The sequence below is a fragment of the Scaptodrosophila lebanonensis genome, unplaced genomic scaffold (assembly GCF_003285725.1).
Source record: "Scaptodrosophila lebanonensis strain 11010-0011.00,11010-0021.00 unplaced genomic scaffold, SlebRS2 tig00000001-arrow-pilon, whole genome shotgun sequence".
Taxonomy (NCBI): domain Eukaryota; kingdom Metazoa; phylum Arthropoda; class Insecta; order Diptera; family Drosophilidae; genus Scaptodrosophila; species Scaptodrosophila lebanonensis.
In genome coordinates this window covers 19,043,250-19,057,430 of record NW_022060529.1, presented here as the reverse complement: position 1 = coordinate 19,057,430, position 14,181 = coordinate 19,043,250, and the positions used below count along the sequence as shown (strand labels likewise).

At 38.9% G+C, this 14,181-nt stretch overlaps 2 protein-coding genes across 3 annotated transcripts; both read left to right on the top strand.

Annotated features, from left to right (window-relative positions):
* Positions 1–6,142: 6,142 nt before the first annotated feature.
* Positions 6,143–10,602, top strand: LOC115621720. 2 transcript variants are annotated; one of them, XM_030515445.1, is made up of 3 exons: positions 6,143–6,194; positions 9,492–9,867; positions 10,449–10,602. In XM_030515445.1, exons 1-3 carry the CDS (start codon positions 6,143–6,145, stop codon positions 10,600–10,602), a joined length of 582 nt encoding a protein of 193 aa, XP_030371305.1. The 2 variants fall into 2 exon arrangements, with proteins under 2 accessions (XP_030371305.1, XP_030371297.1); XM_030515437.1 differs by having other exon boundaries at positions 10,446–10,602.
* A 1,438-nt stretch (positions 10,603–12,040) lies between these two features.
* On the top strand, positions 12,041–12,562 carry LOC115630023. Its single transcript, XM_030526689.1, has one exon. The coding sequence runs from the start codon at positions 12,041–12,043 to the stop codon at positions 12,560–12,562; it is 522 nt and encodes a 173-aa protein (XP_030382549.1).
* Positions 12,563–14,181: the final 1,619 nt, after the last annotated feature.

The window sequence follows — 14,181 nt, the reverse complement described above, 5'->3', positions numbered from 1 at the left end:
AAAGAAAAGCTTTTAGAACGAGGGATATTTGGACGATTTGAACGAGGATCTTTGTAATATGGATATGAAACGTGAATAGAATTGTGAATTGCGTAATCAACTGTAAAAGCCAATACAGTAAATATTGTCGTATAGTTCTAGAACGAACTAAGGCAATCACTTTGTATAGTAAGACGGATCCAAAAATTTACCATCTCTTAGCCAAAGACGGAAGGAATTTCTATATTTATTACAATATCAAATAAATGTTAAGATTATAGTTTTAGTAACGAAAATACAAGGCCTATAACTCAAATGAAGTTTAAATTATATATTACTGTTAAATGTTTATAATATTTGTCAAATATTTATAATATTTGTAAAATTTATGTAGAGACTTCAGACACTACAAAAGCAAAAATATTTAAACAGAAAACTGTACCTAGAAAAAAAAGGGTTACCAAAGAATGTATCGCCTCCACAAAACGATCGTCTATTAATCAATACAATGGTGAGGACATACTGCGAATAAGATTATCGAAATTTATTACAAAATATTTCTGAATTAACTAAATTAATTTAATTAATTAACTAAATTAAATATAAAATATTCCATGCATGCCTACATCACTACTACATTTACATCAGAATCGTGCCTTATGCGTGTTTGTGTACTTGTACATATGTATGTATGTGTGCATTGGGCCTGGTTATATGGCTATAACTTCTTTCCGATCATTCTATCATAATGAAACTTGGTATACGTATATATAATCACTAACCTAATGTGACTACCAAATTTTAGTTCAAAATTCCAAGAATTACGGGAGTTATAGAAAATCGTTAATAGGGGGGGAGTGGGGGGTGGATCAGAAAAAATGAACAAACTCGTCCTTTCTCGGTCTCAGGAGAATCTGTATACCAAGTTTGGTTATTCTAGCTCTTATACTTTCGGAGATCCTTGCGTTCATACAGACAGATGGACAGACAGACGGACATGGCTATATCGACTCGGCTTGTCATGCTGATCAAGAATATATATACTTTGTGGGGTCTACCAAGCCTCCTTCTGTGTGTTCCATGTGCACAAAACTAATATACCCTTGTACCCTTTGGGTACAGGGTATAATGAGGATATTTTCTTTGCACCTGTAAATAAAAAATGTATTAGACTGCTGGGAAAAGTAATATAATTTAGAATATTGTGAATTTCCAGGAGACCGTTTTGCTTAACCTTAATTTTTAATGAGCCTTGCTAACGGTATTTAGGATATTTGAATTTAGAATTGAAACCAAGCTACAAATCATTGAAAGTGGAATATTTGTTAAAGAATCAAACGAAAAGTCATCAACAAACATATTCGGGCAAGAATCAGGGCTGTCTTGATTTAATATCCTCTTGCAGAAGAGAATATGCCAAGGAACTTTTTAAGATATAGAATCGGGTAAAAGACTATTACATATTTCACATAGCCACAATCATTATTTGTATAACTGAACTTTTAACACAGAAGAGCAAGTTGCATAAGCAAAGCTTTCCACCCACATAGTCAGAACCTGGCCCTTAGCTCAAGAATATGTACTAATATATGTATGTATGAGTGTATATATACTTAGTATATGTCTACCAGTGTCTTTAGCTGCCTCTGGCGTGAGAAACAAACACACACACACACACATTTAATAGTCAGGGACACCAGGCAGTAGTAGAAAAGCCAAATGACTTTGTCGTAGGCGTCGCAAACTACTGGCGCGACTTCCATCTGCAACTTCCATCCAGCAGCAACAAAGTTAGCAATTCTTTATACACATACTATATACACAGACACACACACACACACACACACACACGTGCTTACTCATGTATGCTATATAATTATAGCGAGCACCTTGGCCCTGCTTCATGTCAGTTAGAGTGTCTAAGTCTTGGACTTGGACTGCAGCGGTCAATTGGAGAATCGGGTCTTCTTCAGAGCACTTCACATTACAAGAATCACGCATGGAGTTGGTCATCATTCTGGAAGGTTCTTGAACTTATCATCCACTTAACAGCAATTCTGCTGCTGCGAGATGTTGGCTGTGACATCTTTATCCCCCTAACTCTTTACTCCCAAAAGCAACGGCTCTGCGCACAAGTAACTAAGATTGCCACCAAGAGAGTTCTATAGCAACATTTTTTTTTAATGAGCAGCAATTGCGCTTATTGCGTTTTAAAAGTGGACTTCCGTTTAATGAATAGTTTCCGTTCTTTCAGTTGGTTATTAGCAGCATTCAAAGAATTTAATGGCAGCAATTGGGAAGCCCAACACTTAAGTCAACACGATTTTTGGCATAGTTTAGGGTTATAGGAACCTTTTCGATTTACATAGGTATGTATGTATGTGAGAGTATGCATGCCTTTGTATGTGCATACAAGCGTCATAAATATGTAAAAATTGGTATACTTATACATACAATCTTCCTGCGATGTCGACGTGATGCTCGAGATGATGCTGTTGCTGCCCCTAGTCGTGATTTCTCTGTCCAGTTCGCTAGAAATGTAGAATTGGCTTCACCTTTTGACATGGAATTTGAAATGACGTGAAGCAGACAAAGGAGAACTCAAAATTGTGCTCAGCCACGATGCAGAGCCATCGTCGTATGTACGACTCTTGGATAAATTTACTCGTCCTCATTTCCCTACTTGATTGCCAGTCAGCCAAAGTCAGAGTCAAAGCTGGAGCTCTGGGATCAGCGTAAATAGCCACACGCTCATTTCTCTGTTGATGCACAAGCTGTTGTTGTTGTTGGTTAGCATTGTGATCGAAATTATTTACCGTTGATATGGATATGGATATGGCTATGGCTATGGTTATGGCAATGGCAGAAATTTGAGTTGTTAATACCGTACTAGATTTGGCTCCACTATTCGTGATTGCAATGCTCAATGATAATAAAATAGTTCGTCGAGCTAACTAATGTTGCTTATTTCTTTTTCTTTTCGACTTGATAAGGTATGTATATATAACTTTATTAAAGATCATCTGCTCGAGCGACAGCCCTTGACATTTTGTTTGGCTGTTACAGGCAGGCAGCAGACAGATAGAGTGTCATTCATGTGTAAGGTTTTGTGATGATACCCTTAGAGATGACAGAGACCACAGGCTTCCAGCGTATCCAGTTTGTATTCTAATTTGCACATTAAAGCGAAGCCAAGTGGAAATATGATGTCTGCATCAGATCATGATGTCACTTCAGATGGCAGTGCGAAAAAAATGTAACCAGATGCAACTAATCTAAGCTCTGGTCCATCATCCATATTACCTGGTGTATAATATTTTTTAATCCTTTGATCTCATGCGGAAAATGTGTATATTCGTTTCTTACGCTGGCTCTTGGTTTGGGCAGTATAGTAAGATGCCATCAGCATGTCATCATCCTCATCATCAACGCAGACAGTAGAGGATGACGCCAAAGTAGAAGTTTATAGATATACAGGAGCAAAGCGTCTCGTGCATCTTACACACACATATATGTATATAGGTATAGGTATGTATAGGTATATACATACATACATACATATGTATGTATATACCCGCACATATAAACCGAATCGAATCAAGCTAAAGCAAACCGGCAACAACATCGCAACTAAAGACCAAAGCACAGTTCGTCTTCAGGTTGCCAAAGTCCGTTTGCAAAGTCGAGGATTTTCTACCAAAAGGCGAATTAAATTCCTCAATCTTGTGCAAGGTTTATTTTTAGACCAAAAACAAAAACAACAGCCCCAGCACCAAGAATACAGAACAACAACGACTAGGCAATGAGAAATAAAGGAAGGAGAAGAGAATAACAGCAACAGCGATAGCGTCAGCGACAATGGCAGCAGAAATCGCAACCAACGAGCTGGAGCTGGAGCTGAGGCTGAGGGATGGGGTTGGGGTTGGGGCTGGGGAGGCTTGAAGAGGAGCCATCCAGGTATAGATGGATGAATGATGTTAAAGCGAAGGCCATCCAAATAGCTTCCACTCCACCACTAGCACTAAATCCAGATTGCGAGGAGTCAGCATCAGCCGCCAAATACAGCGCCCGGCTGCATCGGTCACATTAAAATGAATGCGTCAGCGTCGGCGTCGGCGTCAGGCCGGCGGCAGACGCGACTAAAGCTAAAAAAAAAAAACAACATCCTCGGCAATAATAATAACAACAACAGCAACAACAAAGTCAATATATAGTGTAGTATGAAAATCAAAATCTCTCTTCAAAGCATTGAAAGGCTCAAGGGCCATGTCAGTCGATAGACTTTTGATAGCAATATGCACGCACCACGCGCTTCAACCACGGCCACCACGATCACCACCTCCAGAAACCCCCAATCCAGCCAGTATCGAAGCTTCAGCTGAGCTTGTGGCTGCAACTGTGTTTGCCTTTGGTCAAGTAACTGGGAAAACGGACCCGCGAAATTTCCCATGACTTTTAATCACTACTGCATTATTATATGGAAATAATTATACCCTGCAACCATCGATGAACCCATGCATCGAATTGGATTAGTTCTTGATTAAGCCGGAAAAGCTAACGGGAGGTAACTTGAAGGAGAGCATGTTTAAACAGCGTGTCACCTCTCAAGCAACTTAGAAAGAAGAGGCTAACATTTAATAATGATCCACCTTTTTCTTACTCTATGTATTCCGAACTTGATGGTATTACATAAGAGTACGCAAAAAATGTGAGCATCTATTGGGAATTTGGCATGCTTGGGGCACCCGCAGAAATATATTGTATATTGTATATTGTCAAAATGCAAAAAAAAAAAGATCATTATAACATTTCACGCTTCCAGCAGAGGCCGCACAACCGAAACCACAAACCAGTCGACGGTAACTGCGATAGCGTACGAAATTAATGGAACCGCCACGCAGGGCTGGGGGCGAACGTGCAGCAGCGGCATTGGCAGCAGTGGCAGCAGTGGCAGTGGCGGTGGTGTTGGTGTTGGCCGTAGAAGTCTGTCCGGGGCCCTAGCGCTGAAGACAGGTAAGAAGTGGGACCAGCAGAACTAAACGAAACGAGACGTTGTGGGAGAAAGAATAAAACTAACAATGGTCTCCCATTGGAATGAAGGCGACGTGCAGCGTCGCCACTTCTCTACGTATGTGTGTGTGTGTGTGTGTTTATGTGAGTGCCTGGGCGCGTTTGCCTTTGCCAACTGTGTGTGTGTGTGCGTTGGTATTTCGGTTTAGGCCCGTTTGTCTGTACCTTTGCACTAACGCCGCCGACACGGCTTTATTGCGCTCTTTGTCTAGCACTGAGACTACAGACTTCCAGCCCAAGAAGTCATCAAGTCCCGAACACACACACACACACACACGCACACACACATACGCACACTAAAATGCACAGAAACAGGCGCGAGTATTTCCAATTGCCAGAGGCCAGCCAGCCAGCAATCACATCTCACATCCACAAAATACTCGCAGCTCTCGGGTTCGTTCTTTTCTTTCGTGTGGTTTTCTGCTGCTATCGTGATAGTAACTTTTTTTGGTATTCTTTTAGCCTGTTTATTGCTTTCGTGCTCTTGTCTTGTGTTTTCCTTTATCGTTTGCTTGTTGTTTGTTCATTCATACTTACATTTTTTGTATAGGCCGTATATTGGTATTGGTATTGGGACTGTTGAACGATTTCCTTTTAAGCTAACAATACGGCCCTCTTCACGACATTTGCCTTCGCGATCTTGGCTAAGTAACAGCGACCAACTTGCAACTTGAACCGAGCTTAGAAAATATAACACACATATAACACACATACATACATATATCAGAGATCCCCAAAAATCTGAGTACTCAGTACTTCTTGTGTTCTCTGTTTGTTTGGTGTAAGGATTAAAGCCTTGTGATTGTGTGCGAGTCATTGCAAGTCATTGCTGCAGACGTCTTCGTATTTGTATTCGTATTCGTGCCGATCGCACTGGAAGAGGAAGTTAAAGTTGGAAACTGGAAACTGGAACTCGTGCTGGCATAATTGGAAGCCGTGAGCTCTTCTTGGCTTCTTGACGGACACTCGCGATTGCGTGATATTTGCTGCTCGAGTCAGTCGAAGGCTTGCAGTGATCGCGACGAAAAGTGTTACGGTCCTCGATCGCGTCCATCAGTTGAAATCGTTCCTGTTCCAAAGCACTCGAAAGAAGATGGCAAAAATAATTCTGTTTTGTGTACTCAGTCTTTTGGCCTGTGCCGCAGGTGAGTAAAAAATACTACCATAATAATAACAAATATTATAAAATTGTTTTATATATTTAAATGAAATTCTTGTTACTGGGCCCAAATCAAAGCTACTCACGTAAAAGATTTTCTGGGATTTTGTAAAGTTTTAAATAGGCTCTCGATTTTATATTTCTACTACCAAATATTCATCCACTTGCTATAAATTCCCAGCTAAATAAGCATTTATTGTAGATAAGAAACATATTTTTTGTTCAAATGCAAATGGAAGTTATTTTAAAAGCTTAAAACTCAGATCAGTAAAGAAAAGCGCCTTAAAAATTATGACATATTTAAAAGGAGCTTAAAATGTATTTAAAGACTTATATAATTAGACAATTCTAGATGACAAGCAGACGATTACTCCACACTTTTCTAGACTTTGTTGTCTTTGTTTTTCTTTTTTTCTCAAATCATTTGGAAAACAGCTTAGCGCGTCTTTGATATTCTTCAACTTGCATTACTTAGAAAAGCATAAGTAAAATATTACGTTCTTTAAAAAAGATCAAATTTTACATATGATTATAATTGAATATAAATTTGGTTTTTAAAAAATGTTTTTAGCATTTATTGTAAATTGAGGTCGAGAATACAAGCCCGAAAAATACTTTCGTGTAAAAGGCAATTCTACATAAATAAATGCAAAATTTACAAAAATAAAAGTAAATAAAAAAAAGGTAATTAATGCTGAAAGATACATACACGTATGTCCGACTTACGCAGAAAAAATTAAGTCTATGCCCCGCTTCAAAAAAAAAAATAGAACAATTGGAGAGTTTTATCTCTTTGGATTAGGAATTTCTGAAGTAAATGCTTTTGAGGTCTTTTGAATTTAAACTTAGAGTTGTTGCAAATATTTGGAGACCCATCAACTTTTGTTTTAGAGCAAAGCATTTTTTTTTATTTTTTGTTAATGCTTTGATTTAAAGAATGGTTGATTCAAGAGGCACATTTCTGGTTAATAGAGTTCAATCAGAAAGAGACACACAATTTTAGCGTAAACATTCTAATTAGCTCTCTTGATTTGAAGCACAGGTTCATTAAACTTTCGAGATTTTGGGCAAAGAGCGAATCGAATTGTAGAATCCTAAGAATTTGAAAATGTATTTAATAAGTGAACCAATCTACAAGTATGCATACAATTTAACTATGGTTGCCCACAGTAAGTGCAACTTTAAATTAACTTCTTAAGACATTGTTGTCTGGCCTATTTATTCGCATCTTGTGCGAAATTGCACATTAGAGCTTCGCTTGACAAGCTCTTTTGCAAGTGGCGGAGATAATGATCGGTTCGGAGCTCGAAAGAAGGAAGTACTTGGAACTACGGTTGGACAATGTGTTCCCATCATTAAATGTGCATTTGTTAGTGAGCGTTTTTTTAACGCAACGAGCAGGCCAGGTTTACTTGTAGTTTCTGTTACTCTTTTTTTCTGTTCTGTTCTTCCGTATTTACCCACATTTTGGTTTGGGATTGGTAGTGTTTGTTGTTGTTGTGTTGGTGTTTTTTTTTTTTTTTTAATCAATTTTATCACTCGCGCAATCCCAACAACTGGTGCATAATAATCATTTGAATACTAGCCGGAGGGACGGTAGGTGCCAACAAATCACTAGGCTGGCTCTGGATGTGGATGTGGCTAGCATTTCCTTAACATTGAACTGAGATTGCGAATATCATAGTCAGGCAAAACACCAACAGTGACTTTGAATGGATCATTAGAGATGTGCTAGATATGCGAAGCACAACCGGAGTTGTCGGCTGGCAGGCAGAAGACAGAAGGCTATTCTAGCCAAATGTAATTACCTCTAAATTATAGTGGTCAAATAGTTTTAGCCAGGCAGGCAACGGAGCAAAAATCAGCTCAACGTTCAACGATCGGGTTACGGTTATCCAATTGTAGTTGAAGCTCCGTTGGGCAGTCACTGTCAAATTAACTGCAATTTAACGTTGAGTAGCAAAGAATTGGGTTGATTCCTTCAGATATAGTACGGTAAAGGTAGGTGATTATTAGCTGAATTCGTTCATCAAATTGAATCAGCGTGCTGTTCTCCTTTTTTTTCTCGGACTCTTCAGTTATTAACCTCAGTCCAATCCACCTTTTGCGGTCTGTCTGTGCGAACAAATGATTTGCTGCTGCTGCTGGTTCTTTAATTCAAAAGACTTTGACTTCGTGTGTGTCTTGAATTTAAATCACCGGAAATAATTTTGTACATTGTACGGTGTGTATGCGCATAAAAGCCACACATAGTGGTAGAAGAGGGAACCTCTATGCTAGCCAACACCATTGGGCCATAAATAGACAAGTGTCCGGACACAGAAGAGCGTTCGTTCGCAAAGGGAATCGAAAATGAAAATGTTGTCAAATAGTGCGTCAACATTGTGTTTATCTTTTGAGCAAGACTGGAGGATACATACCAACACATATATACACACACACACACACTTACTCATCACTCATTCACTTTATTTGTTCAATACACTCGAAGTTCCAGCTACCTGTTGCCTCGAGCCTCAGTTCCAGTCGCAGAGTCAGTCCCAGTGCCAGTACGAGCTCGAGTTCAAGTCAGAGAATCGATTGTCATGTTCATCTCTGACTGGGCGATTATGCTTATACATACAAGTATGTATGTACATACATATGTACATACTTATAAGAAACCGTCCTCAGGTTACTTTCGTTATCGCGTGTTTCTTTCGTTCTTGTGTCTTTCTTCCTTTTGGGCTAGTTATATACTTGTAGTATGGCTAATTAGTGTCATAAGTAGGAGCCATTATATTTCATCGAATTTTGTGTAATTACCATTGTATTAGCTGCTGGCACCTACAGGTCAGAGACCGCATAAATACAAAATGCTCCTGGTCATCATCAACATCAACATCATGATTATTATCATGATTCATGCGCACACGAGTCGCATTGAAATTAAATCAGTTGTCTCTTCTTCCAATTGGTCGCACTCTTTATAGACACTGAATTGTCATTTTGGCATTCATTGTCATTGCGTTTGCCAACTTGAGGCTCGTTTTGGTAATCCTATTTGCTTTCGATCTATGTATGTATGTACGAGTCGTTTGCTATCTACGATTACAAACGATTACTACCGTTACACATTGGGTCCGCTCAGTATTCTGGTAGTATACTTGTAGTATGACGGCATCGGAGTTCAATGCCCCTCTAAAATGCGCAGACAGATTTTCTTGAGCATTAACTAATTCACCTGTCATTGTGTTCTTTTTTTCTTTTTTTATTTCTTTCTCTGTTGCTGCTCTGCACACAGGTCAACGCATTACGACCATTCATCTGGATGGTGTACAGTACTTCATCAGTCGTATGAACCCGTACTCGCCCGAACTGAATTACTTCCTGGCATATCAGTATTGCCGATCTTTGGGCTTGCAGCTGGCCTCCTTTGAGACTAAGGAGAAGGCCGAGTCAATGACCACCTATCTGAAGAACGCCGGTTACGGCAACTATGATTTCTGGACATCTGGAAATCGTTTGGGCACGGGCATGTTCCTATGGATGAGCACCGGTTTACCGTTCAATGCTACATTCGACTTTTTCGAAAACTCTGCCGATGCTATACAGGCTGGCCTCCTGGACCCTGTCGATCACAATAGCAACACCTCGCCACAACGTACAGCACGCGACAGGTAAGTAATCATAATAGAAACCTCTCAGTCCACTCACCCACAGTCGGTTACAAAAGTATGCACACTATATAATTCAAATTCTTTTGAGAATTGTTCAATATCAACAAAATGATTAGAATTAATCATTTTTGAGTAGCTTACAGATATTATATTATTATGGAAATAATAGAGAAATCATTTTTTAGAATGTTATTTAATAATTGTTATGGAATAACTTTTCCATCACTTTAAATTATGAATTTAAGCCATTTCATAGTCGAAAAGTTTAATCTAAAAGAAGAAACAATGAACTGTCCTTCTTTTTATCCACTTCTAAAATATCAGAGTTACTAAAAAATAAAAGCGTTCATTTGCGTTTTAAACAGAATTTCATTTAAAAAAAATAAATAATAAATAATACTTATTTATACAACTGAAATGAATTTCTGATAATTGAATAGATTATTTCGAGCTGCTTGGGAAGGCTATAAAATGTCCTTGAACAGTTCGAATGGATGGAACGGCAATTTGGTTTTAGACGGATTGGACATTAACTAAATACTTTAACCTATATTATATTATTATATTTATCTTTATAGCAGCAGTGGCGCCGAGAAGGGTTGTGTCATTCTGAAGCAACCCACACTCAAATGGATGCCCGAGGACTGTTCGGCCGTTAAGGACTTCATCTGTGAGCAGACCCGTTGCTATTATTACAATTATGGCAGCATCCCAGTGTCTTCTGCGCAGGGGTAAGGGCTATAAAGCATGGGCGCCAATAAACGAAAGAACAATTAATTAAAATATGAATAAATTAATAATAAAAGAAGAAAACAAAACATAAATTAAACAAATTAAACCATTTAATCATAGCAACTCAAAGCTCGAATCCTTAAGACAATAAAAGAAAGCTTCGTAATTAAGTAAAAATTATTTATAAAAATCGAAACGAAAATTCGTGATTTATAAAAAAGTTAATTTAGTTGACCACAAAGACACGAAAGAGCGTAACGAAACTTAACGTTCTGTGAGCGTTCAGTTCAGAATGAAAGACAAAATATATATATATATAAAAAAATAGGTGAGCTAAACCCCAAATCGTAAAAAATTACCATCTCTACACACACATACAGACATATAGTACACATATACGAGTAATAGATACCACTAATGCAGACTAATGCGAAGCCACAGATCTATATTACTAACGATTTTTCAAGACTCAACAAACAAAAAACAAAATCGAAACTCTGTTCGCTTAACTCGCAGACCAGGCCCATACATTCGTGCAATCGAAAACAACCATTAATTAAATCATTGTTCTTAACATTTCTGTTTTCTTGAATATACAAACATACTTGTACATATGTATGTTACAATCATGTAATCCGATAAGCTTTGTGAGTTTTGAAGCAGATTGCATTCATTTATGGGCTGGCAGCTGAGCAGAGCCTTCGAGATTCTCGGAAAACAATCTGGTGGTTTGGGGCTTAGCTTTTCTATAGTTGTTGTTGTTGTTGTTGTCGATCGAGATTTGTTGTTTGTGTTCAACTAACTAACTTATTGCTAACGCTTACTCCAAAACACTCCTACAAACTACACTTCGCTTGACTTCCGCACTAACCACCACAGTAAACGCTCTCTCTGCTAGTATCTAGAGCTTAGTACATGCATATACAAGTATTCCACTACTAGTTGCTTCATCTAAAAATATCTAGCACTGACACTATCGAATGCTAATCGCGTCTTTATTTTCTGCTCTTGTTTCCACATTTTTGTTTCGCACCACCTTCTGACTGTACATAGACGCCCCATCACGTCGACCACTCCCCGAACCCCCGTCTCGCTGCTGCACATGCACGCATCGCCAGCAACCACCCCGCTGCCACTCCTCATGTCCACGAGCGGCGCCAGTCTGTTCGCGAAAGCAAAATCGCCCGTCATCGACAGCTCCGACGGGTCCCAGCAGCCGTCCTTCGTCTCCTTCAAGCTGAATCACGATCGCGCACACATCGATGCCGACGCGGCCGACGTCGATGGCGAGCTGGAGGCGGACGTTGAGGATCACGACGACGCCGAAGGCGATGTTGATGAAGAGCACGACGGCAGCAGCTTTAACGAGCATGCGCGCGAACTGAGTGACGACGTTAAGGACCACGTTTTCCCATTAAACGACAACGAGCTGCACAACGAGATGCATTCGATAGAGCAGCTTCAGCTGCAGTTGCAGTCCAAGGCAGCGCTATCGGATAGCGACGAACAGCACGAGGAACAGGAGCAGCAGCCGGAACAGCACCATGAGGATGACAGCGAGGAGGCGATTGTTGACGAGGCCCACTCCGAGGACATCGGCAGTGCCGAACAGGATCTACCCGTTAAAGATGCCGATCCCGAACTATCCCTAACCATGCCCAGCTCCACAGAGTCGCCCGCGATCGAGGTGCGACTGAAGCAGATCGCACAGGACTTCGAGAAAATGGCCAGCTCACATGAGGTTCAGCGAAATGGCGCCAAGGACGAAATGACGCCACAATCCTCCCTCTCCCTCAGTGATCTTATACGCACCCTGCGCCCCAACGAGAAGCAGATCATCCCACAAATCGATTCGGATTATTCGAATGCTATGCGCGTCCTGGGCAAGACCTCGGCCGTCATGAACAACGAGGACTCTCGAAAATTTAAAGTTCTGTCCGACGCACACACCTTAGTTGTCTAGACATCCATGTACTGTGTAGTTGTATAAGAAGGCGTGGGCTGGAGCTGGACCGGGTTCCACTGAGGAATGTGCATTTTGAAACGACGAGCTAGAATTGTGCCAAAATGACGCTTCTTTCTGGGACCTGTGCCAAGTTAGCGCTGTATAAATTTAAAATAAAACAAAAAACAAAAAGCGAAAATATCGTTTCCAGTTACACATTTAAAGAGCATTAAAGAGTTAAGACAAATTTATATATTGTATGCTTTAATTGTATGACAAACTCTTCATTAATAAAACGTATTTCGTAACACAACAAAATCAACAATTAGATGTTTCTCTAAATTACAGTAATTTCGATCACGAACATCCGCCCTGCGATCTCACCGAAACGGACTGGCTACAAAACTTTTGGAAGAATGGGTGATGCAGGTTCGAATGAGCATTTAGTTTGTCGGAATATTTAATTATATTAGAATGCTGTTATATGCTAATATACTAGTGAGCTCAAATAATGATTTTGAGGCTCGTTGAATAATGTATATTCCCATTGCTGTGAACCATAGATCCCGACTGGCCTTATAGCGGTGTTACACGAAAGGACTCCATACATTGTTCTCGTATATTGAGATCTTAAAATGAAATGGCTGGACTTTGAGCAAAATTTTGGTAGCAGAGCGCAGTTATTGTATTTTCCCAAAAATATACATACCTCTATAATATACCTCTATCTTAACCCAGTTCCAGTTTCGAAACATTTTTTCTTCCTCTGTTAAATATCTATACATTTGTTGTACACAACGTAGTTCGATATATTCGAAATATGTAAATAAATTGAACGCTAAAACTTTAAAAATAATGAATCGCTTTTAAAAAAAGAATAGAAATGTTTGCCGTCAATTTCAGGGAGTCGTTCTTAAAAATGAAAAACAAATAAAATCATTCCTGGAATTTAGATAAATGAAAGCTTTTCTTTTTTTTTAATAATTTATAATAATACCTTCCACTTTTTTCCATTTCTTCCTATAAACCATTTTTAGGAAGAAATTATTACTATTACTATTATTACCCATTATATTTACGGGAAACTGCAGAATAACTACAAGTAAGTTCCTTAAACAGTTGGAAGAGCAAGTTCCTCTGCTGCTCGATACAACATCTTTTTGACTATTTAAACAATTTTAAAAATTCTTTTCACAACTGGAACCAAATTGAACCTTTAAAGAAGAGGAAGAACTTGAATGTATCTATTTATCGCAGACTCACAACTAGCTTAGACATTTACGAGAGTACGAGTATAGTTCGATATAAATATACAAAATGTAAAAAAAAATGAACGATACAATTTTGTAAATAATGAATCGCTTTTAAAAAAAGAATAGAAAAGTTGGCCGTCTTCTTAAAAATGAAAAACAAATAAAATAATTTCTGGAATTTATATAAATTACAGCTTTTCTTTTTTTAAATAATTTCACCTTCCAGCTTTTTCCATTTCATCCTGTAAACCATTTTTGGAAAGAAATTATTAGTATGCTTATATAAGTATTTTCCCATTCTACTTGCGAGAAACTGCAGAAGAACTACAAGTAAGTTCGTTTAATCAGTTGGTAGAGCAAGTTCCTCTGCTGTTCGCTATAACA

Excerpts from the sequence above, each read along its gene's own strand:
- LOC115621720 (XM_030515437.1), top strand. The coding sequence starts at position 6,143 with ATGGCAAAAATAATTCTGTTTTGTGTACTCAGTCTTTTGGCCTGTGCC. Across the intron at positions 6,195-9,491 it reads TCTTTTGGCCTGTGCCGCAG|GTCAACGCATTACGACCATT; the intron begins GTGAGTAAAAAA and ends CTCTGCACACAG. Across the intron at positions 9,868-10,445 it reads CAACGTACAGCACGCGACAG|CAGCAGTGGCGCCGAGAAGG; the intron begins GTAAGTAATCAT and ends TTATCTTTATAG.
- LOC115630023 (XM_030526689.1), top strand. The coding sequence starts at position 12,041 with ATGCATTCGATAGAGCAGCTTCAGCTGCAGTTGCAGTCCAAGGCAGCG.